Below are 24,538 nucleotides of genomic sequence, written 5' to 3'. Positions count from 1 at the left end.
GTAACTCAAAGATATCATGTATCAACTGGAGGTATTTTAATACCTATTCCTTTTTTTTAATCATTTAAAACAATGTAAAAGGTAAATGTGTCAGTTACTTTAATTAAAATGTTAAAATGTTTACATTAATATAATTTTTTTCTAAACAGTTCCTCCTCAGAACATGAGTATCCACGTATTGGACAAAACTGAGATGAGAGAAGGAGATACTGTGACCTTACAATGCATTACTCGGGCTAATCCTGCACCATCGTCCTACGAGTGGTACAAGGTTCAGAAAAACTCAACTGCAAAGTTAAAAGAAATTGCTGAAAAAGTACAAATCTTGAATGTAAACCTGGACAATAATAGATATTACTGCTCTGTAAGGAATGAGCTCGGGACAGGAAATTCATCCATTATAGAGCTTCCTGTAAAATGTAAGTATTGACTGAAAAACAGTAACTCTAAGACAATACTTAACTAATAAAAGGTTAAGAAGAATTGCCAATTATTATTATTACTATTAGTACTTATATAACGCCAACATACTCTGCATTGCTATGCAGTTATAGAAGGGATATTTGTCAACAAGTAATTGATATACACAATAACAGAGACAAGAGGTGAAGAAAACCCTGCTCAAATGAGTTTACAATCTATGTTGAAGGGGTAAAAATATACAAGAGAAATGACAACATGTCCGAGGAGGTAGGGATTAATGGAAAAGATGCATGTGTTGAAATACATAAATCAAGAATAAGTCCGGATATGGTCTTGTGACTTGGACTGCATGCAAAGTTACCCAAGCCCGCTGCTGTTTAAGGGCCCGGTTGAGAACTGAGCTCACTTGGGACCCTGTAACACCATCTGATCTAGTTGGAAAAGAAGAAAAACTCCTCAAATGGAATCAAATTTAACAGCACACAAGCTTCGGCCTCTGAACCAAGAGCAACTCTTCCTAGCATTTTTCTCACTTGGCAGTGTTAAAACTGGGAGCATGTGATTATTTCCTTATCGGCACACAGATATCTGGAATACAGTGACCTGGAGCAGCCAGGTCCCACAAGACCCCAGAGAAGTCATTCTCATGCAAACAAAAGGATGGATAGAAAAAATAGGCATATATTAATTTATTTATCTTAGTGCATCATAGTGGTAGTCAGTTTGTGTACACTGATCACCCAAAACATTAAAACCACCTGCCTAATATTGTGTAGGCCCCCCACATATTTATTAAGGCATGTACTTTACAACACCTCTGATATCTGCCACTAGATTCTTTAAGTCCTGCAAGTGGCGAGGTGGGGCCTCCATGGATCCCATTAATTGTTCCAGCACATCCCACAGATGCTTTATCAAATTGAGATCTGGGGAATTTGGAGGCAAAGGCAACACCTTGAACTCTTTGTCATGTTCTTCAAACCATTCCTAAACAATTTTTTGCAGTGTGGCAGGGTGCATTTTCCTGATGAAAGAGGTCACTGCTATCAGGAAACACCATTGCCATGAAGGGGTGTAAGTGGTCTGCCAAGATTTCCCATGAGATCATTGCCCAGAGCATAACAATGCCTTTGCTGGTTGCCTTTTTCCCATAGTTCACCCTGCTGCCATCTTTTCCCTAGTTAAAGAACGCACACACACACAGAAATTGTTATGGTCCTGACTGCTTCACCTATGAGGACAGTAGCTACATACAGCCTTGCTTTATTACTGAGCATTTACTGTATAATCAAGAGAGGAAAGTGAGAGGGCAGAGTCCTACATTCCAGGTATAACAGCCATCCACCTGATCTAAAATTAAATGTGATTCATCAATCCAGGCAACATTTTTCCATTGCTCCATGGTCCAGTTCTGAAGCTCATGTCCCTATTAAAGGTGTTTTTGGCAGTGGATAGTGGTCATCTTGAGTACTCTGACCAGTCTGTGGCTATGCAGTGCCATACGCAGCAAATGCGATGCATTGTGTGTTCTGACACTGTGACGGACCGCTGGCACTCCGAGCGAGTACCTCCGCCAATCGAGGTTCCTAGTTCTTGCCGACGACTCCAAGCACTCCACCAGACATCATAAGTACTGCAGACCCCACTTCCAGCGATGCAGCTGCGCCGGGGTCTCGCCTTCCTCCACCCACCCTGGACCCAAGGCCAGGATCCAGCTTCCAGTGGGCAGACCTCTCCTAATCCAGAGCGCGTATCAGGAACAAGCTCTTCCAAGAGCTTACCCTGGGGAGTATAGTGTGAATATAGCAATCCCCAAGAGTGTAGTTATCCCATCCCCCAAGCATGAGCCAAGGCTTCAAGAAAGGGTCAAGCAGGTCTGTTTAATGTAAGCCAGCATTCACAATTTATGCAATTCCTCTGGCCAGAGGCACACCCCCTGGGCCGGATGGAACACAGGCACACAAACCAATCAGAACAAAACAACAATGCACGACACTCCCACATACAGCACACATGCCCTCCCCTCTGCCTGGGATATAATTACAATAGTTGACACAATAACCTAATTATCCACAGGCAGAAAAACACACATTTTCCCCAATGTATAGAAAACACCCCAAAACACAACATATACCCAAAAATATTACATCCCTGGATAGCCGTGATCTGGGTGAACAACATATCCAAAAATCAGGCTGTGCGGCTGGTCTATTTCCCATGTTAAATCTAGTTCAAATAGGCGAACGGCGACCGTTCATGCAAACTGTCAAAGTTAAAGTGCCGTTTGAATTGTCGAACAGCGTTCGACTTTGGTGGAATGAGTTCAAGCCTGGAGGAGGTAAAGTTCAGAGGTGTTCGTGCCGTTGAGTGTCCGATTTGAGTTTCATGAACTCGACGACCAAACACCGCTGAACGCGTTCGACTGAATTAAAATGGCCGCTGCCACGTGTTCGTTTGCCGAATGGCAGCTACTTCGACTACTTCGGCACTTCGGCTGTATTCAAAGTGGCAATTTAAAATTGCAGAACTGCTCCATTACAATTTAAAGGGGCAAAAATAATATTTTGAAGTCCAATAAGCCCAAACAGAGCTTTTGAAGGGCACAAATAGCCATGGGGCCATAGTCGCAGGGCAAAAGGCTGGCAAGCAGGCCCCTCCAAGCACAAGTGGCGAGGTTACTTTCTCCACAGATGCCTTTCTATCTTTTTCAGCAATTTGAACAATGGTAGCTCTTCGGACCAGATGGGCTAGCCTTTGTTCCCCACGTGCATCAATGAACCTTGGGTGCAATGACCTTGACACCATTTTCCTGCTTGTCCTTCCTGGCACTACTTTTGGTTGATACTAACTACTGCATACCGGGAACATCCCACAAGACTTGCCATTCTGGGGACGCTTTGACCAATTTGTCTTGCCATCACTATTTAGACTTTGTCAAAGTCACTCAGATCTTTTCACTTGCCCATTTTCCTGCTTCCAACACATGAAATTAAGAATTGACTGATCACTTGCTGCCTAATACCCCTTGCCAGGTGCCTTTGTAACGATATAATCAATGTTATTCACATCACCTGCCAGTGGTCTGTGGCTGATCAGTGTATATCAGTATGTTTATGGATGTTTGTGTGCAGTGTGTGAATCTCTGTGTGTATCTGTGTTTGTGTGCATGTTCCTGTGGTAGTCATTGTGTATCTGTGTCATTGTGTATCTGTGTGTGTCATTGTATATCCATGTATGTGTCAATGTGTATTTCTGTCTGTCACTGTGTTATATCTGTGTGGGGCAATGTGTGTTTGTGTGGTAGTTTATGATTGGGAGTGTGTGTGTTTGCCAGTATATAAATGTTTGTAAATCTGTGTGCATGTCTTGCAATGTGTATTTGTCTGTGTATTTCTGTGAATGAATGTCTCTATGTTTCTTTGGGAATGCATATGTGTAATTTTGAATATGTACCTGTATCTGTGAGTGTGTATCTATGTGTGAGCCTGGGATAGTGTATCTTTGTAGTCATTTGTCTAAGAATGGGTCAGTGAGTTTGTATCTTTTTGTATGTCATTGGGGGCCCCACAAAATTAATTCAGCAATTTCTAATGGCAGTTCTGAAAATGTAAATGTAACAACTGTAAAATGGTGACCATACGTGATTCCTTCATATATCAACACAATGTTTTAATAGCATACTGAAGATGTATGCAATTCCATCAGTATTACAGCAAGTTAGGCTTTCAATTCACCTAAAAATCTGTCCGGAAGACCTTTTTTATAAAAAAAAAAAAAAAGCTTGCTACCACAATACTATATCTTCCTCAAAATTCACCACTTCTTCAGTAAAGTATTATTTTAGAATAACTATGTTACTCTGCACGCGCCTCTTGTTTTTATGGACAGCCAAATTCGGGTCTGAATAGCAAATTTGTTGGACAAAATTAGCCGCACAAAGATGACGTTTTTCAGTCTAATGAAGTGTTCTATTGCTCACCAATCATACGTCATTCTAATATGATGTGGGCCAATAGGTAGTAAGCACTGCCTATATATACTTACCTCTCCCACTCCATGTTGCCTTGTTGTGGTTCTGGTAGCCCAAGAGTGCATTCCTTGTATTTCCTGTTCTTGGTTTCTGTAATTGTCCATTTATTCGCTGTGGCAAACATCTTGTTTAACTCACTTTAAATGGCTTTGTTCATGTGGTTTGGGTTATATGGTTCAGGAACTGAACAGGTGCACAAACCATGGACCACCCGGAAGCTTGTTAAGCCTAATTGACAGTTTGTAACACGTTCCACCGCAGTGTTCTAATTGTTCGTCTGGGTGGCCACTGTTCGCATAAATGACCACGAGGTGGCGGCCATCTTATTCCCACAAATTAAGGCAGTGGTGTTTGGGAATGAATCTCATGGAACTCGGACATAGAAACTCCCGAACACTGCTGGACTTCCAGCATCGCCTGCGTTTGATTCTACACCACTTAGAAGTTCACTGTTCAGTGAAAATGTAAGTTTCTAACGCCAGTGGTGCACACTGTGTTTACATTAAAAAGCCTGCAGGGACAGGCTATAGACACCGGAACCACTTCATTAAGCTCAGTGGTTCTGGGGACTATAGAGTCCCTTTAATGTGAGGTTAATTAGAGATTAGTGTCACTAATAATATATTAGATTACTTACAACCAGATGAAGATGGTGCTGGGCACTGGCTGCAGTTTGGCTCCACTGTTTAGGTGTAGAACCGGATCTCTGGAGGTTGTTTGTAACTGCGGTCACAAAATTAAATGTTCTGGGAGAACAGGAAGCAGCTCCATTTTTTGAGGCCCCTTGCACAGCTCAAGGTCTGGGCCCCAGGGCCTGACGGTGAGTATCCCCATAAGGCCCACCCATAAGTCCACCTATATGTTCCACCCATTAAATTTGCTCACAGTGAATGTACTGTGTAGGGGATGTGTTATGTGTTATTGTAGAGGATCTAATGTGTGTGCTTATGGAATGTAGTGTATAGGCATACCAGTTTGTGTAGGTGATGCAGTGTGTTTGTGTGTAGTGGAAGCAGTGTGTATTTGTGGTTGTGTGTAAGGGATCCATTGTGTGCTTCTGTGTATGTATAGGGATGCATTGTGTGTGTGTGCGCGTAGTGTGAAAGAGCTCCCTGTCTTGCCCCCTGTCCTATAGAGCTGTCCCTTAGAGCTCTCCCCTGCCCCTTAGTGGTCTCTCCTCTCCCCCCACCCTCCCCTAGGGGTCTATTCTCACACCCACCCACCCTCCCTGTGTTCTCCTCACCTCCCCTTCTCCTCACCCCCTCTCCTGTGTTATTCTCACCACCCCCCGTGTCTTCTCACCTCACCCCCGTGTTCTCCTCACCCCTCTCTCCCTGTGTTCTTCTCACCTCCCCCTCTCCTCACCCCCCTCCCTGTGTTCTTCTTACTCCCCCCTCCCTGTGTTCTTCTACTCCACCTCCCCTCTTCTTCTTACTCCCCCACCCCTCTTCTTACTCCCCCCTCCACTTGTCTTCCCCTGACTCCCCCTTTCTTCTTACTTCCCCTCCCCCTTCTTACTCCCCCCTCCACTTGTCTTCTTCTTACTTCCCCCCTTCACTTGTCTTCTTCTTACTCCCCCACCTTCCCTCTTCTTCTTACCCCCCCTCCCCCAGTTCTACTCCTAACCTCCCCTCCCCTGTAGCATGGCCGAACTCCTCTCCGGTTCTGTTTCCTGTACCTGGCCGGACTGACAGGAAGTGCACACTGAGTGGTCACTTCCTGTCAGTCCGGCCAGGACCGCGGACCGGAGAGGAGCTCGGCTACGCTACAGGGGAGGGGAGGTGAGGCAGTGCGGCAGCCGCCTGAGCACTCTCTATAGAGCGCTCAGGCGGCTGTGGCATTTAAAGGGCCGGCGATGGGGGCGCAGGGCACCCCCTCCTATATGGCGCCCTAGGCGGCTGCCTAGTTCACCTTATAGGAAGCGCCAGCCTTGACAGGTTTTGCTCAAGAATATCCCTGTATTTAGCAGCATCGATCTTTCCCTCAACTCTGACCAGTTTCCCAGTCCCGGCTGATGAAAAACATCCCCACAGCATGATGCTGCCACCACCATGTTTCACTGTGGGGATGGTGTTCTTTGGGTGATGTGATGTGTTGGGTTTGTTCCAGACATAGCGTTTTCTTTGATGGCCGAAAAGGATAAATTTTAGTCTCATCAGACCAAAGAACCTTCCTCCATACATTTTGGGTGTCTCCCACATGCCTTTTCACAAATTTAAAATGTGCCATTTTGTTTTTTGCTGAAAGTAATGGCTTTCTTCTGGCCACTCTGCCATAAAGCCCAACTCTATGGAGCATACGGCTTATTGTTGCCCTATGTACAGATACTCTAGTATCTGCTGTGGGACTCTGCAGCTCTTCCAGGGTCTCTGTGCTGCCTCTCTGATTAATGCCCTCCTTGCCTGGTCCCTGAGTTTTGGTAGGCGGCCGTCTCTTGGCAGGTTTGCTGTTGTGCCATGTTCTTTCCATTTGGTTATGATAGATTTGATGGTGCTCCTGGGGATCATCAAAGATCTGGATATTTTTTTTATAAACTAACCCTGACTTGTACTTCTCAACAACATTGTCCCTTACTTGTTTGGAGAGTTCCTTGGTCTTCATGGCAGTGTTTGGTTAGTGGTGCCTCTTGCTTACGTGTTGCAGCCTTTATGGCCTTTCAAAAAAGGTGTGTATATGTAATGACAGATCATGTGACACTTAGATTGCACACAGGTGGACATCATTTCACTAATTATGTGACTTCTGAAGGTAATTGGTTGCACCAGAGCTTTTTATGGGCTTCATAACAAAGGGGGTGAATACATAAGCACCTGACAATTTTCTGTTTTCTATTTCTAAAAAATTGTTTTATGTATATATTTTTCTCATTTCACTTCACCAACTTAGACTATTGTGTTCTAATCCATCACATGAAATTCAGATTAATAAAACATTGAACTTAAGGCTGTAATGTAACAAAATAGGTAAAAAGTCAAGGGGGTGAATACTTTTGCAAGGCACTGTATATTTAGTTTGTAATTGCAGACTCTACTGTAATTCTCTATCTCTATAATAATGGTCCCCAGAGATATTTATTTGCCACCAAAATACTATCTCTTCCTTAAGATCTACCACTCCATCAAAAAAGGAAGAAGGACTTCATATGCATGATAGTGAAGTGTCTGCAAAGTTCAAGACCATGAAATGATTCTTTAAACACTGCAAAAGGAGCGTAGCAGCATTTACAAGTTTATAACAATGTCACTCTTCACGCATGTTCCGGAGAGTACTCCATTTGGAAAACACCTCCTGTTTACCATGAATAAACCTTGGAATCATACATGCACCCTGTAAAGGATTTTTATGTACTACCTGTGTGCCTTCGGTTATGTCCTCTCCCTGCTGTGTAAATTCGTGTAATCGGTTTGTTTCTTTTATGTAGTTGATCAATGTATTCATCTACCGAACAGAGACCACCCTGGGTAGCAATTAGAACTTGGAACGTTGTGAAAACCGCAACTATTTGCTCCTAGGTGGCCGCCATTCGGCATACGAACACGTAGCGAGAACAAAGGATGGCGGCCATCTTAAATCTCACGAATGCGGTCAGCGGAACTTACGCATGAATTGCCTGGAACTGTTTTCGGCAGGGCAACCATGCGAACGCCCGGTCATCATGGAAGTCCCGGCTGACTACTTTCCACCCCATGAATCAAACCGGCATTTGGAAGGTAGAATCTACCGAACAAGGGGAGCATTTCCATATATAAAACTGCAACGTTCGTATGGTAGCTTTCGTGTGATTAGGCGCGAACGGAGACCGGCTCTTGCTGCTGATTCCATGGAACTGTAAAGCGGATACCACCACATGGCGAGCAGGTCAAACTTCCACACGATGTGACACGGAAACTACCGAATGGAATTTCGTGAGATTTGAATATATGACTCCCAATACCCTCAGCTACCCAGGGATGCAAATGTTATATTTGTATGTGTTGTAGAAAGTACTTTTCTAAAAAATTTGAAAATTGTAATGTTTCTGGCCAGCAGATAATTTAGTTTAGTATGTTGCTGAAACTCAATTATCTAGCCTGGCTTAGAGGAGGAGTCTGTTACTGTTTAAATTGAATGCCTGTTGCTTCCAGTAAATCAGTCTTGTTCCAGCATTAAGCTTTGGCTCATGTGTGGATTATTTGGCGATACCAGCAATATTTATTCCTGTGGATTATTGAGAATATCCTTTTATGGGGAAAAAGCGAATATTGAACGGTGATACAAACTACTACCGTCACACACCCCAATAGTGGAATTTTTGAAAATCACTGCAAACCTTGCTATGTTGTATTGTCAAAGTTGCGTCAAAAACCTGTCTTACCAAACAAAGTTGAATTTGTCATCTTTTATGCCATAAATTCATACTACAATCCTAAAATTAGGCCATGGGCTAATGAAAGTATTTAAAAAAATTGGGCAGACTAGATTGGCCGAATGGTTCTTATCTGCCGTCACATTCTGTTTCTGTGTTTCTAAGGTATTAATAAAGCAACTTACAGTTTCCATACTCCTATTTAACCTTCAAGGCAAATGCCCTAAAACATCTGATGTGAATTTCCACTGGAGTTAGTTGATTATTCTTCCCTTTGAACTCCAGAAACAGCTGGAATTACAGGTAAAATAAACAAAATTGTTTGATATTTATCAAAACCATTAACATGACATTGTCTATGAGAGCGCGCTAATGTGCATGCCTTGAATCAATGCTTTCCTATTTGAAATAGTTTATGCTGGATGTCCTCACGCAGAGCAAACATTGCAGTTTTACATTGCAGCATCACGTGCAAAAGGGACACTGCACCCAGACCACTTTAATTAGCTGAAGTGGTCTTGGTGCCTATAGTGTCCCTTTAAGTAATATTATATCCAAATATAATAGTATTTTATTCAGTGAAGCATATGGAAAGATACATTCAAAAGCTATGTTTTGCACAAATAAATCTCAACAAGGAAGCACCATGTGTAAACTGTTCAGCCAGTAATAATATATTGTGCGTGTGTTTCCACAGATAGAGCCAAAGGTGTCAGAATTAATCTGGAAAAACAAGGAGACAGCGTGAAAATGGAATGTGTGTTCAGTAGTGGTAACCCAGAACCAACTCAATATGCCTGGATTCATAATGGTTCTTTGAAACACAATAAAACTGAAAAGATTCTGATCATTAAAGCCACCGTAATATCATCGGGGAGTTATCAGTGTGAGGTTTCCAATGACGTTGGGAAATCCCTGTCTGAACCTGTCACTGTTACCGTCACAGATCCAGAAACAGGTATGCAAGTAAAAAAAGTAAAAACGCATTGCATAAAGCAGAACTAGAGTAAAACACATTGCATGGATGATTATGAAAAACAAATAAGAACACATTCTCTTTTAAATGAGAAATGAGGGTGTTGAATATGCAAACCAACTCTAAAGGCTGGTAGAAAATATATTCTATTTGTATAAAAAATGTGGTCTTTGTTAATCCATTCAATTCTTCTAATGATCTTTCAAGTCCTTTATTGCAAAGTAAAATGTCAAAGAGATTTTGGAGCCTTGCAAAAAAGGGTAATAATGCCATTGTCCAACTATGTGTCCATCACCAAGGAGATATGTTGAGAAACCTCATATTTTCCCAGTAAGAATCACTAATGATAGTAATAAAACAATAAAAATAACAAATAATTTAATTGTCCATAACTAGTGTGCAGTCTACAGTGCTAAGGATATATTGTGGTAATATAACGTATGGATTCTCTTAAAGTAAAACTCCAAGCACCATAACCACCACAGAGTGATGTAGTGATTATGGTGCCACAAGTGCCTTGGAGCTTCCCAATGTTAGGCCTCAAAACATTTTAGAGCACCTTGACTTTTTATCTTAGGTCTGCCAGACGTCACTTCCCTCCTCTATTACATTTTCCATTCACTGTGGTGGTTATGGTGCTTTGAATGTTCCCGTGAATATTTTATCAAAACAGGGGTCTATATAAATCGGGCTGTATGGGTGTTGGCTTGCATTCTTTCAGGGTTTCTCCACTGGCAGAATTTTTGTGTTAAGATAGAAATTAAAAATGTATACTGTAAGTCACCATTCAGTAGATGTGACCCCATTTGTAACAAAATGCAAAGACAGACACATTTTATTTCTCTACGACTCTATTCATTCAAACCCTGCAAAGGAATGCGGTTAGCGTAAACAACATTGAGCAGTGATATAGTGTGCAGAAGTGTTGCATGCTGGTAGTGCTCCCTGATTGGCTGAACTATCTGAGCAGTAAAAAAGTAATTTGTAAATTGTTGATATATCTGAATCTAACAATACTAATTATTAACTAAACCCATACCACTTATTTTAGATTAAGTGGTCTGGGTACTGCTGTGGTCCACTATGCAATGTAAAACATTGCTGTTTCAGAAAAAAAACACACACATCTTTATTTCTCAAAATGAACAACATTTAAAACTGCCAAATGTACGAAATGAATGCCCGAATGCCGCGTGACCGAATGCCATGTTCCCAAATGCCGAAGGTCCGAGTCGAATGCCATTCAGCAGTTTCGAAGTGCCGAACCGAACGCCATTGGTCCAAATTGCTGAAGCAGACACAATGTTTTACTTACCTGAATTTCCTAAGTGAGCCAAATTTTTTACCCATGCACATCCCTACTTCATAGACTCGTTTGTACACTACTAGGTTTCCACTTAGCTGCAAATTGCACTTCACACTGACAGCAATGTTTTTTTAACTTAACTGCTCTTCACTGGATTATTTTACAATCTAGATTATTTAGAATTCTCAAGGTATGAGGCTTTACTCAACATTTAGGTAAAAAAAAATTCACTAAAACAATGTTTGCTTTTGTATAAAAGATATGAGGTCCCAGGTTTATACAGGTGATACTCAAAAAATTAGAATATCGTGCAAAAGTTCATTTATTTCAGTAATGCAACATAAAAGGGGAAACTAATATATGACATAGATAGACAAATTACATGCAAAGCAAGATAGTTCAAGCCATGATTTGTCATAAGTGTGATGATTATGGCTTACAGCTCATGAAAACCCCAAATCCACAATCTCAGTAAGTTAGAATATTGTGAAAAAGTGCATTATTCTAGGCTCACAGTGTCCCACTCTAATCAGCTAGTAAGCCATAACACCTGCAAAGGGTTTCTGAGCCTTTAAATAGTCTCTCAGTCTGGTTCAGTAGGAATCACAATCATGGGGAAGACTGCTGACCTGACAGTTGTGCAGAAAACCATCATTGACACACTCCATAAGGAGGGAAAGCCTCAAAAGGTAATTGCGAAAGAAGTTGGATGTTCCCAAAGTGCTGTATCAAAGCGCATTAATAGAAAGTTATGTGGAAGAAAAAGGTGCACAAGCAGCAGGGATGACCGCAGCCTGGAGAGGCTTGTCAGGAAAAGGCCATTCAAAAGTGTTGGGGACTTTCACAAGGAGTTTACTGAGGCTGGAGTCAGGGCATCAAGAGCCACCACACACAGACGGATCCTGGACATGGGCTTCTGATGTCGTATTCCTCTTGTCAAGCCGCTCCTGAACAACAAACAACGTCAGAAGCGTCTTATCTGGGCTAAAGAAAAACAGACCTGGTCTGCTGCTCAGTGGTCCAAAGTCCTCTTTTTTTTTAATGAGAGCAACTTTTGCATCTCATTTGGAAACCAAGGACCCAGAGTCTGGAGCAGGGCCGGACTGGGAAAAAAATTAGGCCCGGCATTTTTCAATCAGAGCGGCCCCCTAAGAAGGGGGCGGGGCCAGAGAGGGTGTGTTTTGTCATCACTAATGACAAGCACGCCCCCTCTCAAAGTGAGCAAGTTGGTTCAATGCGCAGAGCCCTACTGAAGAGCTCTGGCATTAGAAAAAGGCCCTGTATTTGTTCTGCGCAGCGCAAGCAAATTTAATAACATGCTTGCGCTGTGTTTGCTTTTAAATTGTCTCTGGTTTCTCCACAAGTGGGATACCAGAGGACAAAAGGGCCAGGAAAGTGTATAGTGCATGTGTTTGGAGCCTGCTTGTGGGATTGCGTGTGTGTAGAGTGTGGTGTGGTATTGTGTAAATAGGTCAATTTCATTTGTGTTTGAGGTGTAATATGTGTGGCTAGGGGCTGTAGAGAGTGTGTGTATAGGGGGCATAGTGTTATAGGGGATGTAGCGAGTGTGTGCATACAGGCTGTAGTGTGTGTGTATAGGTGACGTAGTGTGTGTAGGGGTTGTAGAGAGGGTGTGTAGGAGATCTAGTTTGTAAAGGACCCAGAGTGTGTATAGGAGATTGTGTGTGTGTGTGTGTGTGTGTGTGTGTGTGTGTGTGTATAGAGGATTAAGAGTGCATATAGGGTAAGGGATCTAGCATGTATCTGGAGCGTAATGTGTGTAGTGGTGCAGTGTAAAGGGTTCTGTAGTGTGTGTGTGTGTGTATATATATATATATATATATATATTTGGACGTATTGTATGTGTGAGGGGCGCAGTGTGTGTGTATGTAAGAGGGGTGCTGTGTGGGAGGGTGTTTTTATCTGCCGTCACATTCTAGGTTTCTAATTCTCTTTGTCTGTTAACTCACTGAGGGTTATTTTATATATATATATATATACAAAAATGTTGAAATTTGGGCACTCACCCCTGAGTTGAGTATAAATGTATCCTGCCTTTGGTGCATCCGTTTTTCGTCCAAACATATACCAGAGATAGATCGGAGCACTCACAAGGACTTTTTCGAAATGGATTTAATAATACAAAAACGTTACATCGAAGTGTAAATCCTCTATATCCTATATATAGAGGATTTACGCTTCGATGTAACGTTTTTGTATTATTAAATCCATTTCGAAAAAGTCCTTGTGAGTGCTCCGATCTATCTCTGGTATATATATATATATATATATATATATATATATATATATATGTGTGTGTGTGTGTGAGCGAGGGTGCGGTCTATCTGAGGGTGCTGTGTGTGAGTGAGGGTGCTGTGTGTGTCTGAAGGTGATGTGTGTGTCTGAAGGTGATGTCAGCTGTGTGTCTGAGGGTGCTGTGTGTCTGGGTGTGCTGTGTGTCTGGATGCGCTGTGAGTGTTTGGGTGCTGTGTGTGTCTGGGGGTGCTGTGTGTGTCTGGGGGTGCTGTGTGTGTCTGGGTGATGTGTGTGTCTGGGTGATGTGTGTGTTTGGGTGATGTGTGTGTCTGGGGGTGCTGTGTGTGTTTGGGTGCTGTGTGTGTTTGGGTGCTGTGTGTGCCTGGGGGTGCTGTGTGTGTCTGGGTGCTGTGTGTGCCTGGGGGTGCTGTGTGTCTGGATGCGCTGTGAGTGTTTGGGTGCTGTGTGTGTCTGGGGGTGCTGTGTGTGTCTGGGGGTGCTGTGTGTGTCTGGGTGATGTGTGTGTCTGGGGGTGATGTGTGTGTGAGGGGGCTGTTAGTGTGATTTTTTAATTTAAATTTAAATATTTTTTGTATTAATAATTTAAAAAAAAAATCATATCCCCCCCTCCCTTCTTACCTTTAGCCTGGGAGGGGGGGAGCCGTTCTGCCTGCGAGGAGCCGTTCTGCTTGGGAGGGGGGAGGATCCGTTCTGCCTCGCGGGACCATGCTTCCTTCCCTGGTGGTCCAGTGGTGAGAGTGAACTCTAACCTGCCGGCTAGAGTTCACTCTCGCGAGATCTGAGCGTTGGTAACCGCGGCAACGCTCAGACCTCGCAAGAGGACCCGGCGGAGCTGCTGGCTAGAGCTCCGCCGGTCCTCTCCTCCTGCCTGCCTCCCTCACACCCCACAGCCGGCCGCCTTTAACAGTGTCTCTGGGCCGGTGAGGGAGATCTTTGATCTCCCCACCGGCCCATGGAGACACACAGCAGGGCCGGCGCTCGGGTAGCGCTGGCCCTGCAGCGGCCGGCCGGGGAGATCCTGTGATCTCCCCTGCCGGCCTCGGCCCCACGGCCATCGCGGCCCACCGGGCATTTGCCCGGTATGCCCGATGGCCAGTCCGGGCCTGGTCTGGAGGAATAATGGAGAGGCACACACTGCAAGATGCTTGAAGTCCAGTGTGAAGTTTCCACAGTCTGTGTTGATTTGGGGAGCCATGTCATCTGCGTGTGTTGGTCTACTGTGCTTCATTAAGCCCAGGGTCAACGCAGCCGTCTACCAGGAGATTTTGGAGCACTTCATGCTTCCTTCCCCAGACAAGCTTTATGGGGATGCTGACTTTATTTTCCAGCAGGAAAACCTGCCCACACTGCCAAAAGCACCAAAGCCTGGTCTAATGACCGTGGGATTACTGTGCTTGATTGGCGAGCAAACTCGCCTGACCTGAACCCCATCGAGAATCTATGGGGCATTGCCAAGAGAAAGATGAAAGACATGAGACCAAACAATGCAGAAGAGCTGAAGGCCGCTATTGAAGCATCCTGATCTTCCATAACACCTCTGCAGTACCACAGGCTGATAGCTTCCATGCCATGCCGCATTGAGGCAGTAATTACTGCAAAAGGGGCCCAAACCAAGTACTGAGTCCATATGCATGCTTATACTTTTCAGAGGTCCGATATTGTTCTATGTACACTCCTTGTTTTATTGATTGCATGTAATATTCTAATTTACTGAGATTGTGGATTTGGGGTTTTCATGAGCTGTAAGCCATTATCATCGCACTTATGACAAATCACGGCTTGAACTAACTTGCTTTGCATGTAATGCATCTATCTCATATATTAGTTTCCCCTTTTTTGTTGCATTACTGAAATAAATGAACTTTTGCACGATATTCTAATTTTTCGAGTATCACCTGTACATTGGACGTTGAATTTAACCTGTCACCATTACATTATTTTTTTTAGTTATTGCAGATGATTCACATACAAAAGATATGACATTGATACTTGTGGGTGTAGCGGGAGTAATACTCGTCATCCTACTAATTCTGTTCATTTACATCTTTCTCAGGTATGTATTCTCATCATTCATTTTTGTGAGAGTTACATTTGGAATATATTTGTCTACAGCATGAATAACAAACTTAGCATTTTATGTATACAGGATAAATGCTGTGTATCACAAGAAAAGCATGGTTGTTGATTGCAGTAAACATGTATACTCAAATACTCCTGCTAATATCTCCACCAACTCTTATTCACATACAGGTTATCCGAAAACATTAATCTAATTATAAACATTGAAAAAAATAAACATTTTAAAAGCTGTCTTAAAAACTAATTGTGGCAATTATAACAGCACAGCTCAATATTTCTTAATTAAACCATTAGTGACTGAGGCTTTTCATACATGCTGTGCATTCGTGATTGAGGCCTTTTGTTACTTTGCTATGTGTTCGTTCCAATTTTAGTGTTCCATGGATAAGTGCACCCAAGCAAATTATGTATTGTTTTATTCAAAGGACAGATAATACCTGTAATACCTGATTTAATTGTAACCATAGTTAACCCTGGCTAACCCTTAAGATAAGCCTTGGTAACATTAACTCTATCTAACTCTAATTAACCCAAGCTAACTATAACCCTATCTAACTCAAAGTCTATCTAACTCTAACTAACCTAAGCCTAACCTTAGCTAATCCTAACTCTAGTCAACCCTCAATGCCCCTAATTGTAACTAACTCTAACCCTGACTCACAGTAACTCTAACAATGCATTGTTGTGGACTGGTTTCCGGGCTCAGTAAATTAGTCCCAAGCATGTCATTACTGTGATTGGTTCCTAAGGTAATATCTCAGACTGGAGACCAATCAAGCGGTATAGATGGACTGCCTCATTGTGATGTAGATCAGCAATAGCCTATCACGTGGAATACAGCTGCATGGGGTGACAGGCTTTGGAACCAGAACTGGATCACTACAACCACTGCTGGGTGGCCCATATGCTTAAAGATATCTAACAATAGCCCAGCACATCCTACAGACAGCATGTACCAAGTGTTTCAAACACCAGCAACGATATTCTATGGCAGTTAGTTGCAAATCAATGTGGCCTGGTGCCACAGCGATCAAATGCCTTGGGCAGCCTGGGTTGGACTGTTACCAGACTGCTTGCAAGGAGTATGGCAGTAGGTAGATCTGACCACAATCTGTGACACCTGCATTGTGGAGGGTTTAATTGGCCACCATACCCTGAGCATTGGTCATCAATGGGCAATGATTAAGTAAATTGCTGAGGTTAAAAGAAAGGCACCATAACCACTAGAGCTCAATGTAGTGCTTGTGGAGCCAGCAGTCTCTGATGTCATCATAGGTCTATGTGTCAAAATGATTTCAAAAGGTTCATAGTATACTTCCCCAATAGCAATTTTGTCCAAGTTTGGGTGGAAATCATTGTCTGAAATTGTCCGACAATCAAAATACTTAAACCTGCGATACAGTTCACTCTTCATTTAAATATACTGAATTCTGAGTCTGGTGAATCACCTGATCTTACTGGATTACTCTGACTCCTAGGTGGAGGAGAACAGGAAAGCCAGCTGTTCTGGAAAATACAAGAACCGGAGCCAATCTTCAGGTAAGCTACACGTATACTTTATTCGTTAGACTTTTTTCTTTAAAGCTTATTCATTTAACAGTGACATAAAATGCTTTAGCAACGGACTTCAAAGAACTGGGCTAATATGGATTAAAAAAAGTAAAAAAATTAGCTTAAAAAATGTTAAAATCTATTTGGATTACGATATTTTTTTTTTATTTTTGTGTTAAATGTACTCACAATGTTTGGATTACTTATGAAAACAAATACATATTGATTTTGTGATATAAATTAAGTAGATCTCAGTTAAATATTGTCTAGGAAATAAAACAATAATAATACAAATAAAAAACTTTTCAGTTGAGCCATTGAACATGTTTTGCCTTAAATGACTTTACTGAAGTTACTGAGAAATACATTTATGAAAAAGGACAATTCTCTTCCTTCACCCAAAGAGGAAGAAACATTTGGTTTGACAGGCATTAGTTTAACTGATTGGCTGAGAGAGGAATCGCTAACTGGCGGCACTCCTCGCTTCCCGAAACTGAAAGAAGTTGGATGCTGCTGGGGGGAGTGGACATCATCGTTGGAGGCACCATTGGGATTTTGACCCCTTTAGATTAAGTTGTTTTTCGGTGCTTGGAATGTCATTTTATAGTTCCAAAAAGTCTAAGCAGCTTGGGAGAATGTAGAGGCTACATTAATAAGATGTTCATTATCTATAAAAAGATTAGGACGTGCGGGTACATGTTTTCTGTCATGAATGAAAAGTCAGATAGATGATATATGGAAAACCTTGAAGAACAGATAAAATATTTAATGCATTTATATAGCAGAGTAAATAAAACTTTATAACACTGATGACTGAAATGTTGACGATTTATTTTTGAAATCTGTCCATCTGAATTAAAGGGTTATTCTAAACAGAGTGTAAAAATAATTATATTATGCAAATAAAAAAATCACATTTTACTCTTAACTTGATGGTTTGCAGAATAGGAATGTTCCTGAGCAGATCTCAATGAGCGACCAGTTGTATGAAAATATTCATAAGGAGCCAGTGTTGTATGGGAATATCCAGCCTATGCCACATTCTAATAGTCACCTAACGGACCAAAGACTCAAAGACACTCGGTGAGTTCTAAATCTGGAACATGTCTCCTGTTCCGGTCAAACACAGCATATATTTTCATCATTTGTTCTTCCCTTTGCATAATCAATGTGTAGCAACCAGCCAAAGATTGGCCTTAGTGTCAGGGTGATATTGATGCAGAATATATTTGCCTTCATCGACAGCCCCTCTTTTTCCCAGCCCATTATTCCAATGGCTGCTACTTTTTTTTGACTACCAACTCCTGATTCTGCTCCTAGCCATGTGTAGATCTTCATTCTTACCTCAGACATACCCACAACCATAGGTGTACAAGATGTAACAGGCATGCACCTGCTTAAAAAAAAACATTTGTCACAATGTTTCTATTTAGCTTCCTACAGATGGTTATGTAGTAAGTTTAACAAAACCTTTCAAGGTAATATAATGATTGTGATTCATTTCTAGGAATCCAGACAAGAGAAGTGATCAAGACAGCCATGATGCGTCAGCACTATATTCTAAGCCACAGGTAAGATGTTATGCAACTGTGATTGTATTAGGGTGATATGAGTCTCATTGTGTTTATTCTGTAATCCACAGGGAGATAGGGACATCACACACAAAAAAACAATCAGCCATTTAACCCCTCTATCTGTGCTTCTGTAACCCAAGGTGGAAAACCTCATAGACCAATATTGTGAGAAAAGAAACAGTATGGGCATTCACAATAAGTTATAATGCAGGGCTTTAATGAAACACTATAGCATCAGGCATACAAACCTGTATTGCTAATGCTATAGTGTCCCTAATTTTGAAGGTCCACCCCACTGTTCAACAAGTAGAGGGTTACAAACCATTTTTAACTTACCTTTTTCCAGTGCAAAGCTTCACTCGGTGCTAGCTAAGTCTCCTCCTCCCAGGACATAAAAGGAAAAATCTCGGGCACTCACTTTGATAAATCAAGCAGAGTTGTTGGACACTGCAACGTTTCGACCAGTACCCAGGTATTTAACAAGCTTTCACAGCTTGATAAAGACCTGGGTACACTTTGAAACATTGCGGTGTCCAATAAATCTGCTTGATTCATCACAGTGAGTGCCTGAGATTCTTCCTTTATACTTGTTTTTATGGGATATGCTGACCTATACTCAGTCAGCACCCTGTGGTTTTTATGATTGAGTGTAGTTCCCCTTTTTCTCTTTGGAATCCTCCTCCCGGGACATCATGCTGATGGTGGAATCCAGAGTGTGCGCATGGCAAGCTCTTCATGTATGTACGTAGTGGGGAATTACGATGCAGCATAAACATAATTAAACCCCATTCAACTTCCCCCCAATAACGACAGACAACGTGGTATGGATGAACAGGCCACAGCATTTATTATAACATAAATAAATTACTGTATAACACACCCATAACTCCATATATTAAACTCTTCTTTCTGTAACGAAATTGTTAGCAACAAAACATAAATAACATATATATATATAAATAACAACTCAACATAAAGTGCTATACAGAGAACCCCCCGTCCTTGCCAATAAAAACCTGCAGTGGCTCCTAAACACCACTGCCTCTCACCTCCCCCCCCGTCATAAAAAACATATTCCAATGCCTGCCATCAGCCGACCTTATCCACGCTCGATGGGCACGAGACCTCAGGCAACCTAAAGTTAAACCTTTTGAAGCAGGGGAGGCTGAGACCTGTAAACATGAGGAACTTATTCCATCCTTAACATAACCACACTTAATTGGCAAGGACATACCCCCGACTCGCTGTGACTAACTAAACCTACTCGGGGTGGGCGGGCGGGAAGCTGTTCACTGGCCCGAATCCCAAGTGGCACTGAGGTAAGACCTCCCCCCTGCTAGCTCACATAGCCCTAACCCCCACCCACACAATACACCCACTATCAAAGACCCTCCCCTGCATCTATCCCCACACTCCTACATGTGCCCTTGTCCGCTTAGCTGCACTATCTCCCCAGGGCCTCACACATTGAATCTTACCTGTCGGGAACATAGATGATGTTTGATGTCCTTATGCAAAATGTGAGGACGTTCAATGTCGGATAGAGGAGTACAACTCTGCTAGGGACATAGAAGACAGCCTTTAGAGGTGGAGTTAACCCTGCAATGTACTCATTGCAATTTCTCAGAAATCAGTGGGGTACATATAGGGGTTGCAGGGGTCCATTACTCCAGGGGGCCCGGCCACCCTGCAACCGGGTACAAGCCGCCATGTTTTGCGACCCCGACCTGCGCGGCAAACTGCCAGGGGCACTGTTCAAGGGGTCCATCGAGTGCCCAATGCGCAACCAGGCCCCCTGTGATGACATAACTGCTGGGAGGAAGTGACTCCTCCCAGCAATCACACAGAGCCCACGTGGGATGAAGGATAGGGAGTCAGAGTGGACTCCCATCAACCTGAGCCACCACTGGACCCCAGGGAATGTCACCCTCCTGCACCTAAAAGGTAGGAAACAGGAGAGTGACTAAAATATTTTGTATATGTGTGTGTTTGTTTGTTTGTTTGTTTGTATGTGTGTCTGTGTGTGTGTGTGTGTGTGTGTGTTTGTTTGTATGTGTCTGTGTGTGTGTCTGTCTGTATGTGTGCCTGTCTGTTTGTAAGTATGTATGTATCTTTGCATGTATGTGTGTCATGTGTGTGTGTCTGTATGTGTGTATGTGTCTGTGAGTGTCTGTCTGTATCTGCCTGCGTGCATGTATGTATGTGTTTTGTGTGTGTGTGTGTCTGTGTGTATGTGTCTGTATGCATCTGTCTGTCTGTGTGTGTCTCTGTGTATGCATGTGTCTGTATGTATGCATGTATGTATGTGTCTGTATGTATGTATGTGTGTATGTGTCTGTCGTGGGGGAGGGGAGATGGAGGATGGGGCCATGGGTCAGTTTTGCACCGGGGCCCCATGGATTGTGTGTACGCCACTGTCAGAAACTGTAATGTTTTACATTGCAAGGTTAAGACCACTTCAATGAGACAAAGTGATCTGGGTGGCTATAGCCCCTTGAATAGGAAACCAGATACAGAAAACAACATTGGGTGCGCAATGTGACATGCCAGAGTTATTTTCTGTATCTTGGTTTCCTATTAAAGCCTTCATTTAGACATACCATCAGTGCCCAGACTTTACTCACAGCAATGGATTATTCATTAAACTCTGAATGGTGGACAACTGATAAAGGATTTAAACCAAAGACGTCATCGAGGAAATATTCTCCAACATTGCTTTATTTACAGCTTGCTTACAGTGGCCTAAAACTATATATATATATAATGCCAACCGAGACCTGTATGTTATAAATTCAAGAAATTAAATACTCCAGCTACTCAAATGCTGCTGCTATTCCGGGGTAAATCGCTAGATAAGGAGCAATCATCATGCAAAGCAATAAATCGTCTAGTACTTTGCATTCAGAACAGCAACTATTTGGCATAATACATCCACCAAAACATTTTCACTTTAATCCTAAGCATTACACTAATGTTTACAGACCTGGAGGTTAATCACCGTGAAAGTTAAAGTAGCAAACAATCTGTTAAAGCTGGGCTACTTACGATCTAGGTAAACATGACTCTTCTATAATATGCAGAGAAGGGAGATATTTATAAAGGAAAAATTCAATTATTGTCTAAAAGCTGACAGAAATCAGTTCCAAGGTGATTCATTAAAAATAAAAATAAAATTCTCAACTGGGTTAAGCAATTTATGAAGCCATAATAAATGTAAAGAATTGTTTGTACAGAGTGAGTAAACGGATTCTTCTATTTATATTGTATTATCTCTATGTGAGTTACTGCCATCAAAGAGAGTGGGGGAAAATAAAAATCACATACATTTTTTTTTCCTTTTTATTGATTTAAAATATAACAGAAGAGGTCCGAAGATGTTTTGTACGTTTTACTCCAACATGGATCAACTGGTCAAACCCAAGACGTAATGAGACAAAACGAAGAAGGAAGTTCACTTTACACAACAGTCAATCATTAGCTCTTATATAAAAATACAATGGTGGCTCATACATAGCAGCTCTTAAGTAGTGTCAAACCAATCAGTTGTTTTTGTAAAAATACCTTTTAAGGTAATAGCACATACACAAAAATACAATTTTAAATATTTGACAGATAAGTAATATGCCACGCTATCCCAGCTCTGTATGTGTCTGCTGATAATGTGTCCCCCAATCCCAGCTCTGTATGTGTCTGCTGATAATGTGTCCCCCAATCCCAGCTCTGTATGTGTCTGCTGATAATGTGTCCCCCAATCCCAGCTCTGTATGTGTCTGCTGATAATGTGTCCCCCAATCCCAGCTCTGTATGTGTCTGCTGATAATGTGACCCCCAATCCCAGCTCTGTATGTGTCTGCTGATAATGTGTCCCCCAATCCCAGCTCTGTATGTGTCTGCTGATAATGTGACCCCCAATCCCAGCTCTGTATGTGTCTGCTGATAATGTGTCCCCCAATCCCAGCTCTGCATGCGTCTGCTGATAATGTGACCCCCAATCCCAGCTCTGTATGTGTCTGCTGATAATGTGACCCCCAATCCCAGCTCTGTATGTGTCTTCTGCTAATGTGTCCTCTAATCCCAGCTCTGTATGTGTCTGCTGATAATGTGTCCCCCAATCCCAGCTCTGCATGCGTCTGCTGATAATGTGTCCCCCAATCCCAGCTCTGTATGTGTCTGCTAATAATGTGACCCCCAATCCCAGCTCTGTATGTGTCTGCTGATAATGTGTCCCCCAATCCCAGCGCTGATAATGTGTCACTGAATACAAGCTCTGTATGTGTCTGCTGACAATGTGTCACTGAATACCAGCTCTGTATGTGTCTGCTGATAATGTGTCCCCCAATCCCAGCTCTGCATGCGTCTGCTGATAATGTGTCCCCCAATCCCAGCTCTGTATGTGTCTGCTGATAATGTGACCCCCAATCCCAGCTCTGTATGTGTCTGCTGATAATGTGTCCCCCAATCCCAGCGCTGATAATGTGTCACTGAATACAAGCTCTGTATGTGTCTGCTGACAATGTGTCACTGAATACCAGCTCTGTATGTGTCTGCTGATAATATGTCCCCAATCCCAGCTCTGTATGTGTTTGCTGATAATATATACCCCAAGCCCAGCTCAGTATATGTCTGCTGATAATATATACCCCAAGCCCAGCTCAGTATATGTCTGCTGGTAATGTGTCCCTCAATTCCAGCATTGTATTGTCTTGACAGCTGTAATGAATTTAGTTATTTTTTTTAATGTATTGTATCACGTAGTTCCTGAATACTGAGCAATACATAATTTTCCATGCGTTTTTTAACTCATTTCATTTAACAAATGTGTCATACACATTATTTGCAATGTGCTGATCCCACCTCTGGCGCTCAAATGGTAAAATATATATATATATATATATTTCTTTTGAAATTTCATATAAGTTCAAAGTATCAGTGGGGCTTCTTGGTTGAGGGAGTGGAGTCAAATTCCATGGTTAGTATCTGGCACTGTGCCACCTTAATACACAAGCCACCACTCAATACATGTGTCAATGTATTTACATTTTGCTAAATGTTTGCTATTCCATTTGGGTAAAAATATATATTGTTGAGATTGTTTCATTGTTTGTATTGCTTACAACATATTATTTATTAAATAAAGTCTACAATATGAGTTTATCTTTTGTATGTGATGTAAATATCAAAGAATCACAAATATCCCAGAGTATAGATTGTGTTATTAACCAAATTACTGATACTCATATTTTTGATCTTGGGAGAATGAAAGGTGGACTTTACTTCGCTGGTAATCGAACCCGTGATTATGAAGCCAACTTTCTGCCCATTATCATCTATCCAAAGCTCTGATCTTCTGCAGTTTGGCATGAAAACAAGTTCTATGGAAAGTTAATTATAGTAAAATGTAAAGCCATGTTCCTCTCCCTCCATATTTCTTGGAACGAGTAATTAGAGCCATGAATTACTATCTCAGCTCTGCTAACTCCACTGACACAGCGCACTTAAATGTTGTACTCACTAATCTCTGAATTTTAGCAATTTCGAATTCAACTGGAAAAATGTAGTAGGCAAAAACAGCTAATCTTGAAAAATTCTTTAATTTACCAACTTTGAAACAGAAAAGAAGAACTGCACTCAAATCCACTTAAAACCAGGTGCACTGAAGCAGGACCAGCAAATCCCCCACACTTATAACAGAAAACAGATAAAATCTTCAGGCACTCACGGAATTAAAGACACAGGCAGGTTTATTGGATCAAAAAGTCATGTTAATGAGAGGTCTTCCTGTAGATGTCTCAGTAGGTTGAAATGGTGCTTTGCCTTTTTGATCCAGTAAACGTGCCTGTGGCTTTAATTCCGTGAGTGCCTGAAGTTTTTTTTTTCCTGTTTTCTAATTTACCAACTTTGTCAGCCTAATTTTTCTGAATTTTCTAATATTGCTGAAGGTAATCAGGGTGCAGGTCTGCATCTGGAGAAACAAGGA

The 24,538-nt window shown here is 42.0% G+C and overlaps 1 protein-coding gene across 1 annotated transcript in view; it reads left to right on the top strand.

The window, feature by feature from the left end:
• The window catches only part of LOC134576736 (B-cell receptor CD22-like), a 42,503-nt gene extending 19,210 nt beyond the window's left edge, over positions 1–23,293 (top strand). Inside the window, exons 5-11 of the mRNA XM_063435451.1 lie at positions 150–419; positions 9,496–9,756; positions 15,305–15,410; positions 16,915–16,975; positions 17,931–18,070; positions 18,495–18,558; positions 21,923–23,293. Coding sequence (XP_063291521.1) covers positions 150–419; positions 9,496–9,756; positions 15,305–15,410; positions 16,915–16,975; positions 17,931–18,070; positions 18,495–18,558; positions 21,923–22,039 — 1,019 coding nt within the window. The 3' untranslated portion in view covers positions 22,040–23,293. The remainder of the gene's footprint in view (positions 1–149; positions 420–9,495; positions 9,757–15,304; positions 15,411–16,914; positions 16,976–17,930; positions 18,071–18,494; positions 18,559–21,922) is intronic.
• Positions 23,294–24,538: the final 1,245 nt, after the last annotated feature.

This window comes from Pelobates fuscus, chromosome 11 (genome assembly GCF_036172605.1).
Source record: "Pelobates fuscus isolate aPelFus1 chromosome 11, aPelFus1.pri, whole genome shotgun sequence".
NCBI classification, from domain to species: Eukaryota; Metazoa; Chordata; class Amphibia; order Anura; family Pelobatidae; genus Pelobates; species Pelobates fuscus.
The sequence above is the reverse complement of the archived record's forward strand: the minus strand, read 5'-3'. Positions and strand labels throughout refer to the sequence as shown.